The sequence below is a fragment of the Amia ocellicauda genome, chromosome 3 (assembly GCF_036373705.1).
Source record: "Amia ocellicauda isolate fAmiCal2 chromosome 3, fAmiCal2.hap1, whole genome shotgun sequence".
Taxonomy (NCBI): Eukaryota; Metazoa; Chordata; class Actinopteri; order Amiiformes; family Amiidae; genus Amia; species Amia ocellicauda.
Window position 1 is genome coordinate 35422416 of NC_089852.1, and position 16961 is coordinate 35439376.

General features: G+C 41.4%; 1 protein-coding gene across 3 annotated transcripts in view; it reads left to right on the top strand.

Moving 5' to 3' along the window:
* Window positions 1–16961, top strand: part of inppl1a (inositol polyphosphate phosphatase-like 1a) — a 39812-nt gene that overhangs the window by 11991 nt on the left and 10860 nt on the right. For 2 of the 3 annotated variants that reach the window (XM_066699214.1, XM_066699212.1), the window contains exons 2-12: window positions 5713–5776; window positions 7973–8114; window positions 8868–8976; window positions 10068–10208; window positions 10579–10672; window positions 12082–12171; window positions 13457–13555; window positions 15412–15562; window positions 16181–16287; window positions 16405–16507; window positions 16677–16873. In XM_066699214.1, the coding sequence (XP_066555311.1) occupies window positions 5713–5776; window positions 7973–8114; window positions 8868–8976; window positions 10068–10208; window positions 10579–10672; window positions 12082–12171; window positions 13457–13555; window positions 15412–15562; window positions 16181–16287; window positions 16405–16507; window positions 16677–16873 (1297 nt within the window). The remainder of the gene's footprint in view (window positions 1–5712; window positions 5777–7972; window positions 8115–8867; window positions 8977–10067; window positions 10209–10578; window positions 10673–12081; window positions 12172–13456; window positions 13556–15411; window positions 15563–16180; window positions 16288–16404; window positions 16508–16676; window positions 16874–16961) is intronic. The other variant, XM_066699213.1, reaches the window with a different exon arrangement.

The following is a 16961-nucleotide window of genomic DNA, read 5'->3' on the forward strand; positions in this document are numbered from 1 at the left end:
TCCCTGGCAATAGAACCCAACCTGCCCACATGTTACCACGCTTCCATCTGCTACTGCTCAGAGTAAATGTTTGATTAATCCTTGAACTACCACCGTGCTGTAGTTAAACCCTGTTCTGTAAAACCCTTGGGAGGGCACAGTACATCCTGGCAAACTTCGCTAATCTGTTCTTAAATTTACTGCACCTGATGAGCTATTTCTCAACGTTTTGACTTTTCGAAGGCTGCACTGTACAAGAGAGACTGGAGTGATCTGTGCTGTGCACCCTTTTTACATGGATCAATTATCGGTGGCATCACAAAGATTATCGACCACCTCACCTACTTATTGACAAAGGTGGCAAATGGTTTCTGTCACATGAAGACTGACACTGTGGTCCGGCCACAGAGAAGTTTGAAATTGTGAACTACTATAGAGGAAGTTAGATTTCCACATTTCTGTTGGGAAGTTCTGAACTTGTAGTTTTAAAACAAACCACAGCACGACATGAGTAGTCTGTGCCCGATTTTTATTTCTCTGATGTACATTTATTTTTCTTGATGATAATATTAAGGTTGACTGATTTGTGCAAAAACATGCTCAGCTGTCTGACCCCCTCAACCCTATCTTTCTGTCTCTCTCTCTCGCTCACTGTCCATGCCGCTCTACTGATCCAGGGGCTAGACTGCCCCTTTGTCTCCAGCTGTAACGTCTGCGTTCTTGGCTTCATTTGATGGACACTAACAGGTTGTCTAGAGCGTTAAAATAGACACACCCTGTAGCAGGCCCCCTAGTCTCTGTTTTCCTCTGTCTTACTTACATTATTCAACGGAGCGTAGAACAAATAGTTTTACACCTTAACAATAATACTTACTTTTTGTTTAAAAAAAAAAAAAAAAAAAAAAAAGACTAAATAAGCTGCATGGCCTTCGTATTGTTTTAATTTCCTTTTTTGAGGGATTATGTTTCTCTTTAGTTTCCATTCCCTCTCTTAGTTATGTTAATGTTCATATTTATCTCTAGTCTGTATCTGTAGTTTGTCTCTAGCCACTAGCTGATGGAAATTAAACCAAAAGTATTCAAGGAATGAATGTCCCTGTTCATTTCTTATGTTTCTTGTGTTCAACTGTCACAGACTTTTATTTTCATTCCCAGTTCATGCATTAACGGTGCACAACACGAAAATCCATCTTCTAAACAAATCGCTAAAAGAAAGCGAAAAACTCTACAAGCAGGAGAGTTCTCAAAGCATGGGGTTGTGATCACTGTATAGATGGAGAAGTTCCAGCCTTTTTTTTTTTTTTTTTAATTGTAATGCAAATAATCAGGGATGTAGGTACGTGCTCATGCAGGGCTAAGACTGATTGCTTGTATAGGTGCATTGGAGAAGCCCCTGGTCTGAGACAAACCTTTCCAAATGACTTGTACGTGTGCATTTGAACATCTTGTTTTTGTGTTGCGGCTGAAGGCTCGTGCCAGAGGATAGTACACGGCCCCAACGACTTGTACACAGACGTCAGAGTGTAACATAAACAAAGGCAGACGGTTTTCCTGGAATGAAGGACAAAGGGAGCAGGTGGCAGGATAGCTTGAGGAGAGGAAATAAGGCGCTTGCTGAGTTTGTTTTCTTTTAATTCAAGTGGGGCTCCTTGTTCCTTACAGTAGAGTGCTAGGAAAAGTCAGTGAAACTGTTCTGAGTTCCTTGTGCTGAAAGGAGCCAGCCATCAGAAACCCAGGTCACGATTTGATGCCTAATAGAAGAGGTCAAAATGAAAGCTAGTGTACTGAAGCTGCTTTTCTGGAAAACAAATGCTTTTGATGTTTATAGCCATTACACATGACCGCTTAATAACCCGAGCTGTGATGCGCAGTGATAATTTGGCTTCCTGTTGAAAATGGCCAGTGGTCTGTCTGTGACTAGATACTGATCAGAAACTAAAATCATATGCAACCAAACCTGGAACACTTTAAGGCACTGTTTGCGCACCATAAAACCTAAGAAGTCATAATAGTAGATAGGTGACGGTTGATCACAGGAAATCGAATGCACATTCATAACATACATAACCAAGCCACGTAACAACAATTTATGTATTTATTTTGGTAACTATGCTTACTTCCAAACGTTGTCTTAATTAATCGAGGAATACCATAAAGGTTATAGTTATTACTGCCATTTTCTGCAGAGGGTGTAAAAAGAAGATTTAGTAACCAAAGTAGAATGGGTGTGTGTTTTGGCTGAGGGTAGCCTTGTGACGAAATACAGCAAAGTTCCTGTATTTGTAAAGTAAAACTCCAGAGCAGAAGTTTCAATACATACCCCCCTTTTTCTGCACATATTCTTGGATTGCTTTGTGTCATGTCTGCATCTGGGGAGAGGAACTGCTATTGAAAGGCAAATCCACAGGGTCCACTCCGGTGAAACTACTACTATCCGCTTTGGTAGCAATGTTGAAACATAACTAATGATTTTCCCAGACCTGTTGTCTGTCTGAAGACGTGGATAGAAATGTTGGAAAGCTTTCTTAAATAAATAACATGTTTTTTTATTTTTTAGAATGCAGGCAATAGTTATAATAGGCACTTTTTAGGAAGGGTTTGCTATGTGGTGGCTTTGAACTTCTAAAGTTAAGGCTGTCTAGAATTATTTGGGAGATTTGACCAGGCAGAGCACTTATCTTATAGTTATTTTTGTATTTAACAGCGGCCTGTGCCGACCTGGGAGCTGCAGTATCACATTACACTCAAGAGTACACCCAGTCCCCCCAACACGTCTACAGGTTGATGATGCATTATGATGTCTGCAAATTCAGCCCCACCTATAGTGCTCCCTGGGACGCCCTTTCAGAATGTAAATGCCTATTGTGCCCCCGGGAACACCCCTTCAGGCCGGTCACAAGTTTACAGCCCTCCCTCCTCCAGAAAGAGGCCCCCAGACATAAGTTCACCTCAAGTTCAAAGCCTCCACATAGCCCCCCATCCTAGAAAGTAACCACTACAACTACTGAAGCCTTATGATGTGACTGGATTTGAATAGGCAAATGATGCTGCAGGCATCCTGGATAGCCAGCTTCAATTCCCCACTTGTTTTTACTAAGGGACTTCCTTGTTCTCTTGAGATGCAAAATTATTTCCAACTCGCAATGGTTAAGAAGACAGAAAGGGGGAGGGGGCAGCTCTGTCCAGGGGAACAGTGTATCCTTTCTTTTAAATTGTCCATTTCTAAAAGGTGATTTGGTTACAGGTGAAATGTATGTGGCTACTGTTTGTACAAGGGGTGAATAAAACTGGTGCAGAGACTGGTGCCTATGAGGAAAACACTGGAAAGCTTTGAGCAGAGATGAGTCTAGTACCATATTTTTCAATCCATTTCATCACACCGTGTTGCTACAAGTAGCTCCACACAGCTTGATTAGTTGATGGTTAAGTCGGTTACATCAAATGGGAGCTTGTACTAAAGTTCTGCCTTGGGACGTATTGTGAGGTGTGGTATTTGACTACCATTTTGGCAGAAATAGGTCAGTACTTGATCCACACTGGAGATTCTGTAAGATATGTACAGTGTTTTGCACTTGGGGAATATCAGATGCATTCTTGAAGATAACTATAATATATTACATATTCGTGTCAAATTTGCAGCATGATTGGTAACATAATTGTAAACCCTGTAAAGGTTCTCGTTTGCCTCTGATTGTGTCCATACCATTATTGGCCCCTTAACACTAGAAACGCTGACATTTTGAACTACCTACAAACGCCATAGCCGGTCATTGTAACCGATAGCTCTTTAACAGCTGCGATATGACAATCAAAGTCAAACCATCATGTAAAACTCAGAAGTTTTATTCATGAACATCAAATCCAACATTTACATAGCACAACTGTAGTATTTAAATTGAAATGTGATCATAAAACATTTATATTATTGCTATAAATAAAACACACTTTTTTCTAAACGCACACACTGCATTCAAAACATGAATAACTATATAGCCTACAATAAGCAAAAAGCTCAAAAACGGCATACAATAAGATAATAAAACAAGTGTAAATGTAAGTATTGGAATAATGCTCAATAGCAATATTTTATAGTTCAAAAATATGTATTGCATTCATCAAAACAGAATTGTACACTAAAGTAAACATTTTCAACATCGTGTAAACTTTGTTTTCAACATACGGTGCTTGTATTCACTGTAGCTTTGTATTTCAATAAAATATTTACTATTTATATAACCTGCACAGGACACATTTCTGCACTTTCCCTGCATGAGCTCATACCTCACACTGCATTTTGACAGCCCTCTCAAGGTCAACTCTTTTGCTCCACTAATATATAGCATTGCAATAAATGCTGCTCTGCTGATAATGTCCGTGAATCATTATTTTGGTGGATGTTCTGCGCTATTGCACTCTGTACTATGTGCAGTAGCAATCGCGTATTGATCAGTAGAGTAAAAGCACTTGGTGCCATTTGGACCTGGCATTTCACTTGCAGTGTTTTCACAGCACTGGCACAAACCCACGAATGATCTGTCATTGCCAGTATCACTGATGCCGCTGAATCAGTCATGTTCACATACACGGCATTTCCAGAATGAGCTCTCTTCAAACTCCATGTTTATTTGCGGGTAATCACTGTATCCACTCAATCTGACTACAGCTGTAAGAAAACACCTGTAATGCTGTACAATGTGTGTGTTTTTCAATCACATGAAAGACTGTAGACAGGTAGAGATCACCACTTGAGTGCCGGACTGACTCTATTGTAAAGGGATGGCAGGATTTTGCGTTATATTTGATTTATTATGTATTTAAATGACCGGTCAAAATAACCCGATTTTGGCTATTCTAGGTAAATGTGTTTATAACTTTTATCCAGCTAAAACGCTGTAGGCATGTTTAATACATGTGTTTAGGAAAAGTCACGAACGGGTATGCGCATTGTATTTAGGAACACGGAGTAATTCAAATTGTAATAACCAAATCGGTCAAATTGACCGGCCTGGCGCTTCTAGTGTTAAGCCTATGTAGAGTGCTTTCCCTGCCTTTTGAATCACTCTTGTCTGTGAACAGTTTTACACTTCATTCATTGTGTTGCTTTGCACTTCTCTCTGTTTTGCTCCAGTACCACTCTTTCTATCCTTTCAGAAACGCGTGCGTTGTCTTGTTTAATGTTGTAAATGTTGGTTTTGAAGTTTGTACCCTATTACCCGCCCAAGTCTCCATGGATTAAGGTGAATACCAAATGAATGACTCAATAAAAATAATAATTAGCTAGGGCTACAAACTAGAGGTGAATACACATAAGGCTTATTTTGAGCTGCCAGCCTGTTAGTCTGCCCAGGAGAAGTGGCTCTGACTGGCGTGATTGCGACATTAACATAACTGTGGTAGACTGAAAGAGGCTCTTTAAACATGGACTGAGTCTTATTTTCGTACCTGTTTTGCTTCCAGTGAGTTCCACGCCACGTTCAGAACCTCTGAGGTTCTCGCAGCACACCCCATACCTCCACCCTGATATGGTCAAAGAAACGGCATTGGTGTCACACAGTTTAATTATTCCTTTATGTAGTTATACATTCTCTTTTCTGCAGTCACCAGGAGCAAAATAATCAAAGGACCTTGAATCAAACTTTACATCAGGTTCAATATCTTCAAGCTATCCACAATGTTTTAAAATGTCCAGAAAATGTTGTGACATAACCGTTTTTTGTTTATTTCATACTGCAGATTCCAGAAACACGTTCACACCTACAGAATTCTGCCAGATGAAGAGGGCTTCCTCGCAGTACAGGTATGCACAGGAAGTTCTAGTCTTTCTTTTTAATTAGTCGTAGGAGGGAAATGTTTGAAAGTTTTCTTAAACAAAATGGGGAAACAAAATGAAATAAATAAGACTGAGAATGAAGCCTTTTTATTAGAAGTTATCCCAGGAAACACTCGTTCATCTCCTTGTAGGCCTTTCACTGCTGTTCAGTGTAGAGAGGGGTATAATTGCTATGGAACACTTTCTGGATAAATTGTGTTGTGCCACACTACTAGCGAAATTGTTGAAGTTAATCCTTCAGTAGATACTAGTTGAAGTTAATCTTTCAATAGATGCCACAAAGACCCATAATACTCTGTTGATAGGTACTGCATGTTTCAACGGGAAAGGGTGACAATCGCAGTCTTTCAAGGTGGTGAGATCATCATACCAACACTGTGTGAACACACACTCTGAATTGAGCATTTAAACTTAATGTATGTGAGTGAGATAAGCACTGCTGGAGTTTTGCACACAATGGTGCTTCATATGATAAGGTGGAATTACTAGCTTGTGGTTAACTTCACACTGAGGATGCTGTGATGGAAATGAATCATAGAGTCCCAGACTGTACTGCAGACTTCTAAAATAGTCAAATTAAATGCTAATGGACATAACTGGAAAGAAGTATGTATAAAGTGACAGTTTGGTAATTAAGCCCCCCAAGCCTCCTGTAATTTTTGGGTGAATATTGGTGTGGCTGTGCTTGCAAAGATTTTAAGCTGATTTGGTTCCCATCAAGGTTGTGCTTAGTATTTTTTAAGATTATAAATGTATAAGTACTCCGTTCAGCTCAGTGGTGTGAGTTGGTTATGCTGTTAAACTAACCTCAGGATGCTGAACACAGGCCCTAAGCAGTAACCGAATGGAACTTCCTCTCCAGTGAGATGTCAGAGTTTTCTAGAGGTTACAGGAAAAATAACCTGCAAAATACCAGCCCGGTGAAAGCTCGTTTGCATAAAGCAGCTCCTCACCACTGATAGGAAGTGAAGTGCTATGTGAGAGGCCAGCTGGCGGTTTGCGTTTCACAGCTCGAGCGTATTGCAGTGGCTGGGTCAGAGTTGTTGCAGCTCTCTGCCAGTGGCACAATTTGTTTGGGAATGCTGAAAGTTCAAGTTATCTTTTCTAACACTTTAGAAAATTGGTCATGTTAGGACTATTTTCTTTTGCTTGGAATAAAAATAAAAAAGATACAAAAACTCAAAAGAAACTGAATCGGCTCAGCTGCTGTGTTCAATGGGAGTTCTTGAGTTACATAATGTGCAGGAAGGTAAATGGAGCACATGCTGTCTCTTCTCTAGGAATATTCCCTCTGGAGGTCAATTTAAGTGTCAAAGACTGGTCCAGGTGGGGTGTGAGGGAGGAAGCATGCATGCAGGCATGTGCATAGCCGCAGAAGTTTTTGTGAATGTGTGTGTGTGTGTGTGTGTGTGTGTGTGTGTGTGTGAGTAAGCTGTAGCTGTGTGCAGAAACAGCTGGCACAAGGCTGGCGCTTGTGTTGGCCTGCACTGCTGTCCCAGACAGACAGCGGCTCATTGTGCCCGGGTGGCGGCTGGTCAGAGCAGCTGGCGGGAGCCTCAATCTGGGGGCAACAGCGTCTGCTTCTTTGCCTGGGTCCTGCACTGCTTTTGAAATCCTACCCATCAAGCTTAGACAGTGAGCAAGGAGAATTATTTAATTTAGGATCAAATTTACTCTTTTGATGCATTAAAGTGACAAACTTTATAGTATGTGACCAGTAAAATACAACTGTAGGTGGAAAGAGCTGTAGTCAGCCTAGGTTAGTCCAGAGGAGGTGTAATTAATTCTCTCTAAGGCTGGAATTGGAATTATTTGGTAACCTTTTCAACTAAAAACTACAGTTTATTAGAGGCAGATTTGTAGCACGGTACTTTACCGAAAGGAATACATGACAGATTTTCCACTGTGGGTAGCAGTAATGAGATCCCAGCTGTGCCCAGTTCAGCCTCTATCCTATTTTTCTAAATTGAGGAGCGTTTTCTTTTCTTGTATGCAGAGATGCCCACAGGAGGTTTCCACTTACTCTCTGCTTCTGTCCAGTGTTGCATTTAAACCCAGTGTTGGAATCTGTTAATGCTTCTGTGTCAATTAACGCCCTGAGCCTCAGCTGCATTGCCCTCGGGGTGTGTGTTGATGCCCCCGTGTCTCTCTCTGTGTGCGCAGACCTCTCAGGGTGTCCAGCCGAAGCGCTTTAAGACCCTGCCCGAGCTCATCCAGCTGTACCTCCAGCCCAACCAGGGTCTGGTCACGACACTGCTGTTCCCTGTGGAGCGAGAGGAGAGCCTCGAGGACAGAGACTACTCTGGTAACAGCCTGCACCGCTACACTTCTTGTGGCATATCAAAGCACAGTAATGTACACCAGTGCTCGCCATACTTCTCCCTCCAGACACCAGCTATTTGTGGGATTAAACTATGGCAGACCACTGCAATATGAACTGTACAGCCAGTATACATTTTATTGCATTTACATTTACATTTACATTTACACACTTGTACACAGGAAAAGTACCAATCAATTTGCAGTATCAATACAGAACAGTTGAATCACTTGAATAAGTGGAGTTTGTGCTACACTGATTTACAGACACAAAAGTACTTCTGACATCTGCTATGTCTGTGTTGATGCTTATCTTATTCTATGGTGTTGTTAATGTGCTTATTTCATATTTTGGATATATTAAAAGGTATAACTAGTTTGATTTGAATGTACTTGGCGGGGGGATAAAACAAATCAAACTTAATAAATGACAGTAGCCATATTTATACAAGCAGTTTACAGTCAAAATGTGTTTGGGTTGTTCGCACAAGAACAGATTGAATATGTATGAGCTAAGTTGATGTCTGGATAGCTATGCAATTTAAAATGCACAAGCTGACAGCAAAACATGTACTTATTAATAAATCATTCAAAACTGAGCACCACAACATAATGGAATGGAAAACAAACAAGAAACTGAAATGTAAGAAGCTCTTTTTATTTTTTTAAACACATGCCTAAGGCCTTTCAGCTGGCAGGCTGTGGTGTGGTGATGGCTGTGCGTTGTTTCTGTTTCCAGACGGGGAAGATGACAAGCCGCCCCTCCCGCCGCGCACCGCGTCCACCAGTAGCCCTGCCTTCTCCTGCTCCGCCGTGGTGCCGGCATGCCAGGACATCCAGACTGACAGGTCACTGAGACTTGATCGCCATGCCTGTCTAGCAAGCGAATACCACAGGAAATACACAGGAACACCTCATCCTCTTCGCCTGAGTTCTGATCATTCAGGCTGAAGGTTATAGACTGGGGCAGAAGTTAGGGATTATACATAAGATTAACATTAGAACTCAGACAAAGTGTAGGAGATATTCATGGTTATACCTGTGATGTTCATACATTCATTAATCGGTAATCCTACAATTATTATACAATGTTACCCGCACAACAGGTTGTTTTGGGGTTAGCATTACCAATGCCAGGATAGGATCCCTTGATCACGTGCTACATTTAAAACTGCTTTTGAGTCTTAATAGTTTGGATTATTAAAATGAGTGAGCCTTGCCGTGTGTAGGTTGTGTAAAGGGAGATACTCTCATTGTTGTACTGGTGTGTGGAACCATTAGTTCAAGGGCAATCCCCTTACTTGCTTCAGTGATATGAACACCTTATTTGTGTGTCTACTGGGACACTCCTTAACCCCCTGTTACTCAATATTGTCATGACCGCTCATTTTGTGTTTAGAAAAATACCACTTCCTGTTGAGAAAACAACACGCATTGTACATATAGCCGGGACGCAGCAGCTCTTCAAACCCCTTTTAGCAGGGGTTTATATAATCTGGCCCACACTGTTTTAAAAACTATATGTTGGTGGATGAAAAGTAATAGTTTGATGTAAATGACATGGACCGGCTGATGGCCTTCGACACTCCCTGTGAGAGATCACTCCACAGCCGAGCAAGAAATGGCACACCAGAGGGTGGAGCTGGGTGACCCGATCAGAGTATTGCCCCCGTTCTCGGCCCTCAACAGTGAGCGGTGGAATGTTCCACCGGGGTGGGGGGCAATCGTGAGGTGTTAAATTCGCAGATGAGCAACACGAGTGGGTGCTTGTCACGCCATCCTTCTCTCAGTGAAGGAGGTGTTACTGCATCAGTTGCCTGTAGCTAATATGAATGGAGTAGATTGCATCTCCATTAATGTGTTTTTTTTTTTTTTTTGCGTGTTTTATTGCACACACCCCAACCCCCCACCCCTCGTCTTCTCATCTTCTCTTCTTCAGTGCTGCGAATGGGCTGAGCACCATTTCCCACGAGTATCTGAAGGGCAGCTATGCTCTGGACTTGGAGGCCGTGAAACAAGGAGCCAGCAACTTGCCTCACCTCAATAAGACTCTGGTGTCCTCCTGCAAACGTCTACATGGGTGAGCAGCCAAGCAACAACCCAAGCCCACACGATCTGCTTTCCTCTCTCTGGGCCTCACTTTTTTGCTACAGTAGTTTCTACAAATGTCTGAAGCTAACTTGGCTCTCTGCTGTGTGCCCTGTTCAGCTGAGTCAGGCCATGCCCAATCTGAAAACAACTCCCACTCAAATCATTAGTTGACTGCTGTGGGCAGGGCTCTGAATTTGTGCCAGATAAAATGCTAAGACTAGTCCACAGACAGTTACAACTTTGTGCTATACATCCTACCCCATTGCTAAACAAAATAAAGAAAAAAGTATTAAATACTATACATACTGCAAATAGAAAATGGCAAAGGTTAATGCAGTTTCTTTGCGTTCTGTTTCCAGGGAAGTGGACAAAGTCCTAGCTGGTCTTGAGATTTTGTCCAAAGTATTCGACCAGCAGAGTGCACTCATGGTATCACGGATGATACAGCAGGTAGTTGTATTTAAAAAGGCTCACTTTTAATTATTGTAATTATATCTATTTGTTATATTTATTTAATTTATCTTGTTTGATCGAATTTTGGTGCGTGTGACTTACAGGACTTGTTTAGTGGTTGTAATGCAGGGATGTTTAAATTGGTCAAAATATTCATCGAAGGACCTGGATCCCTTTTTTATTTTTTTTAATGTGTGCAGTGTCAATCCATGCTTGATCTGCATTGTTAACAATCCCAGAGTGCAACGTTTCCCTGTTTGAGAAAAGGAAATCAATTGTGATAAAGCTTTCCTGCCCTTTTCTTTACCCCAGACTACACCAGCAACAACAAAACACTCGTACAGCTTCCACTGTGCCAAGTATCCTCAGTCTCTTCCACAAATTATTAAAAACAAAAACATGAACTGCAAAACCTTTTCAAAAAGAAAAAGCCATTACTTCGCTGACCCAAGGCAGCTTCCTGGATTTCACATGGCAACTTTTTCCACAAACGTGGCCTGCAGTACAGAAGCCTCTCAAGCAGCTGATTTCAGTAGCAGCTGCACTTCTTTACATTCTTGTAAAAGAAAGTGGGTTTTCCTTCCCTCGCCGACCTCTAGAAACTGTCATTGTTGAGGAGTGTTTTAATGCCTCCAGATCGTCGCAGTGTTTCCCAGCTGGCATGTTGGAGCGGAGTTCAGTCTCGAACGAAAGTAAACACAGGCCTCCGTTTGTTTACGCATCAGCAGAAACCAAGCGAACAGAATAGCCCACATCTGGGTGAAGCTAATTACTAGTAAACTCTGTAAACACATTCAATGTTAAAAATATAGCTTCATCTGAAAAAAGGGTGTGTTAAAGCAGTAAACAACAACAACAAAATGGGATTCCCCTTTTATATATTTCACTGTAAGTTTAAATAACTGGGAAGTTTTCAAATATCAAAATGAATAGCTTTTCAAAACCATGTCTAAGCACTGCTTTGTGTGTTGATACATGTCTGGTTACATGCAGTGTTTTGACATGTTTGTATGGAAACCCTTCAGGGTCAAAATAGTTTCCACGTAATTGGTTTGCTTTTACGTGGACTCTGCTTATCCAATAGAAACTTTGAGATAATGGATGTTTTGATCATTACCTGTAATGTGAATTATATTGACTTCTAAACCTTCATCATGACATGATAAGCCTCAACCTTCCATTTTACAGCTGTGCCAGTCAATCAGATTTTGATGGCATAATAGCCTTATTTGTGAACAAGTGTTTACTCCCAATGATCAAGATTTAAGAATCTGATAATGCTGTTTGAATTAAAACTCTTTACATGTTAATCATTGTACATTATGACCCTGTTGGCTTTCTGTATGCTCAACATGTGGGCAATGGAGCAGGGAATCCTTGGGGTTAAAGGGCCGATGTTTGTCTTCCAGTCTGGGAATCAGGGTGGAGACCAGGAACTGGAACACCTCGTGACCAAGCTTTCCATTCTGAAGGACCTGCTGTCCTCCATTGAGAAGAAGGTTAGAACCCCTTTTGACTGCTTTACTACAGATGGGATGCATTTGCAATGCAGCACAAAGTCTGTTTAATATAGTGAGGTTGTTACCCTTGGTGTTCAGTGTTAGTGCAGAAAACATTCAGCCTCGATAAATCCACCCTCCCCTCTTCTTCTTCATCTTCGCTGCACTCAGTGTTTGGTGTAAGAAAAGACTCTGAGTTTCTCAATAAACAGTTTGAGGGGGAGGAAGAGTGCGACAGATCCTTTGCCAAGCTGAGGCGCCTGGCGGTTTGTTCATCTCTTCTTTAACCCGGGAGCATGAGGCCCAGAACACTTTGAAAAACAACGAAATGTTCATGTAGCTGCAGGCCCCTCTGGCTGTGAGAGGACTGAGCTTTACCCACACTGAGAGCCAGACCTATCCTCGGTGAAGTGGGCAAATTCGTGACCACTCAGACAGCAATGCTTCCTGACTAAACAGAGCATGCTAAGTGTAGTTGATATTTTGTAAATGGGAATAGGGACCGTTATGTAGCTAATAAAATATTCTTAAACATGCTTTAAATGAAATATGAGTGGTGGCATTAAGCAGTTAGGCTAGATCAACAGTTATTTCATTACTAATTATTCTAAAGTAAAACCAATATACTTAAAACACTACTTTTTGCAACTAAAGCATTTTAAATACAATTATATATTTTTTGCTAACACAAAATAGCAAGCCATTTAGTTTTGATTTTAACAGTTTTATTTGTAATGAGGGAAGTAGGGAAGAGTCTCTTATCTGCTCCACTGATGCATGTCTTCCGCCTGCCTCAGTTTAAAACAAACACCGCCACACTAGCACCTAAGTCCAAACTTTTGTATATGTATATATTAAATGAGTACTTTAGAACACAAAGCTATATCAAAAACTGTTTTTATTTTGTTACAAATTATTTTAACAAGTAAATCCAACGCACTGTCATTTCTGAGCAGGATCAAATCCATCGGTAGTAATGGCAGTGTAAAGGCCCCTTCTAGCATGAGACGCATTGACCCTACCTTCAGTTCAGAGCTCTTTCAGACTTTAATTATTCACAACCATCAGTATTATTGAAAACTGAACCATATGTAGATTAATGTTGGCTTGTTGAATTCATGTTCAATTCCAGCCCCTCAGCAGAAAGTAGGATTTAATAACTAGATTTAGTTGTTTTCTTTTCACGCCATTTCAGAATGCCGTGGTATTGGCCATAAAACCAAATCCAATAAGAGTGAGAGTACATGGTTAACCTCTGTGTGTGTGTCTCTCCATTGTGGCCCAGGCTTTAAAGGCACTCCAGGACATGAGCCTTACTGCCCCCTCCATCCCTGCCATGCTCTCCACCCGGCACAGCAAAGTCATTCCCATCCAGGCCTTCGAGGTAGGTACTGTGACTGAGCTATTGCTGCCGCCAAAGTTGCCCATTTCTGTACCTCACACACAGTGCTGTGCCAATAATTAGACTTGCAGTAGTTCAATCCAACTGGTCTCTGAGAATACCAACATTGGGACTTAAAAGTATTTTTGACCCTTGTCTCGCACCTTAGTTTGGATTAAATATATTGATTTCAAAGACTTGACCCTTTAATTACCAGTGTGACATTTGTCTCATGCAAAGGCCTGGTAAATTGGGATAATGTATTGTTGTTGCAACTCATAATTGGTGACATCATGCTGACTTCTTAAAGGTTACAATTGTTACAAAAAAAAAAAAAAAGTTTAAATCTTTCACAATTGTAAACATTATCTTGGGACAGCCTGGTTCTCTATATTTCTAATGCATCATTCTAGGTGCTAACCTATAATCTAAAAGAGAAACATCTGCTTTGAAAGTGCTGAGTTCTCAAGCTTAAACAGGTTTTCCCTATTAGATAGTGTTCAGCCCTCTCTGATCGTCCTGAAGTAAGCAAATGCATCTGTGCTGAATCACAATGGCACCATGGCATGATGGGATTAGTAATGAAGTGAAGGAATTAAGAAATGGAGTGATTTCTACTTTGGTAACAACGGATATTTCTCTAAGAATGGGCTGCTGTATTGCAATAAAACGCATCATATCTGAGGATGATGACAAGGTTCTTTTGTCATTACTTTTTGTTATTATTATTAAAACTTCTCACTCTAGATTCTAAACATGTGAGAATTAAATACACATCATCAGTTTTTGCAGTCTTTTCTTTGTATTATAATTCTTTTTTAGTTGTATTTCTCCTAGGCGGTTATCATTACATGTAAGTCTTCTATTTTTAGCAATTTCCGTAAATCGAGAATAAGGCCATCTGTGAGTTAGGAAAGTGAGTGTTAACACACATTAGGTGAAAGATGATTTCTATTACAGCATTGACTGACAAATGACTTCCTTTCTGAAGTGTCAATTGAGAAATATATATTTTTAAGACTTGAAATATTCTATGTGTGTATATATATATGCCGAGATCTTTCACTCTTGTGAGAATGGCACCTCTATTTTTAGACTCAAAAAACAGAACGGATACTTTTTTAGCAGCCTGGTGATCGTTGAATGTTTCCCATCACTCTGCTTCCCCCTGCTGGTAATGATTCAATGCATTAAGCTGCCTTGTAAGACCCAGCTCTTATGTTTTCATGGTTTTATCTTGCTAAGCAAGCAGCTCACCCGGGCCTAAGTAACACTGGAAGAGAAAACTGCAGAATGGAAATATTTCCCCATTGTTTCTGTCAGTGCAGCTTTAATTAAATCATGCCATTCTGTTAAACATCTAAAGTATAGCCTTTCATAAGAGTATCAGGAAAATAAATACATTAACTCAGACCTAATATGTTACTGTAAGCACTGGATTTTGACCATAGAGTGGCACATGAAATAAAACCTTTGGATTCTACCCTAAAACACTGGGCCGTTATTTACTGTTTTGATAAGTTAACATCTGTTTTCCCAAATGAGGGGAGGAGGAGGGGGAACTTGTAAAAAGTGTCACACAAAATGTTCAGAGTGCTACAATTAAGTACATTGAATTAATAGTTACCACCCCTTTCTTAAGTTGAAAAATAAACATGCATGTTTATTTTTCAACTTAAGAAAGGGGTGGTAAATATATGATGCTATAGGGTTATGAATATGGCCCATAATGGCTACATCTTGCCACACCAGTTCTTTATTGCTATAGAGTTAATGTATATACTCCAGCACAATTGGGACGAGTGAGGCCAGACCACGGTGTGATTGCAGTGTGCTGTGTTTGGCTGTTTTTCCGGTAGGTGAAGCTGGATGTGAATCTGGCAGACCTCACCAAGATTGGCAAGTCCCAAAAGCACACGCTGAGCGTGGATGTGGAGGGGGGCAAGCTGGTGGTGCTGAAGAAGCTAAAGGACTCCCAGGAGGACTGGAATACCTTCACTCACGACAAGAGTAAGACAATGCATTGCCCTCTGCACCTATCAGTGTCCCTCACACTGCCTGGCACAGCCCCACTACCAGCCTGCAGAACACACCCACCAACTGGGGAGCGTTTCAGAGGCCAGGTGCAGGATTACTGTGTCCAGGTTGGGTTTTGCTTAAGAAAACAAACGTACATTTATGTTGATTGTCCCAATTAGAGAAATGGTGACCGTGAAACAAATAGCCAGCAACTTGCCTCCCCTCAATAAGACTCTGGTGTCCTTTCCTCGCTCTGGGCCTCACTTTCTACTTATTTTCTTCATTGGGGGGATGCAGTAGTTTCACTTAGAATGTCACTTAGCCCTCTTCTGCACGCCCTGTCCAGCTCGGTCACTTCTATAAGCTTAAACAAATGGAAATCGATACATTAATTTAAAGTATTTAATTATTTAGAGAATACGGCAAAAATCAGCCACTAACTTGATCTTTAGATAATATAGCACTCTTTGAAAAGGAAAAGCACTTTATAGAAACCATGTATACATGAAATACAGGTCAATGTCAATGAATTGGCGTAGTTTTCTCATCTCCTGTGGAGTGCTCTCAATCATCATGACCTCCGCCTCCTGTGCCAATTTGTCTCCGCAGTTCGGCAGCTGATCAAGTCACAGCGGGTGCAGAATAAACTGGGCATCGTGTTTGAGAAGGAGAAGGACAAGAGCCAGCGCAAGGATTTCATTTTTGCCAGTGCCAAGGTGAGGCTGGACTTCGATTGAGTCGCTGAGCCATCACAACGGACCCGGCTCATTCCCCGGGTGGAGCAGGGCAGAACTGACAACAGGGCTGAGTATCGTGTCTTCATTGCCTTTCAGAAAAGGGAAGCCTTTTGCCAGCTTCTGCAGCTGATGAAGAATAAACATTCCAATCAGGATGAGCCAGATATGATCTCTGTGTTCATTGGGACCTGGAATATGGGTAAGCGTGGATGAGAATCTCGAGCGATTGGTCAGTGAATCGGGTCAAGAGTTTAGCTGTAAATGATTTCTGGATCAGAGGATCAGGCCAACCTCAGGGTTGTACTGAGGATGAGGTGGGGGATATGGACCAGCTCAAGTGAAAGAGTGTGGCCCTTCTTCTGTTCCAGGCAGTGTCCCCGCTCCCAAGTGCATGGGTTCCTGGGTCTTGTCCAAGGGCCTGGGGAAGACGCTGGATGAGATGACGGTCACCATCCCCCATGACATCTATGTGTTCGGCACACAAGAGAACTCGGTCTGCGATAAGGAGTGGGTGGAGGCCCTCCGCGCGGCACTGAAGGAATGCACTGAAATGGACTTTAAACCGGTGAGATGGGAAAGCTACCAAACACAAAAGATAATGTTGACATTCTCTGCAGCAGTTCACTGACAAAGACTCAAAACTTACAAAACTC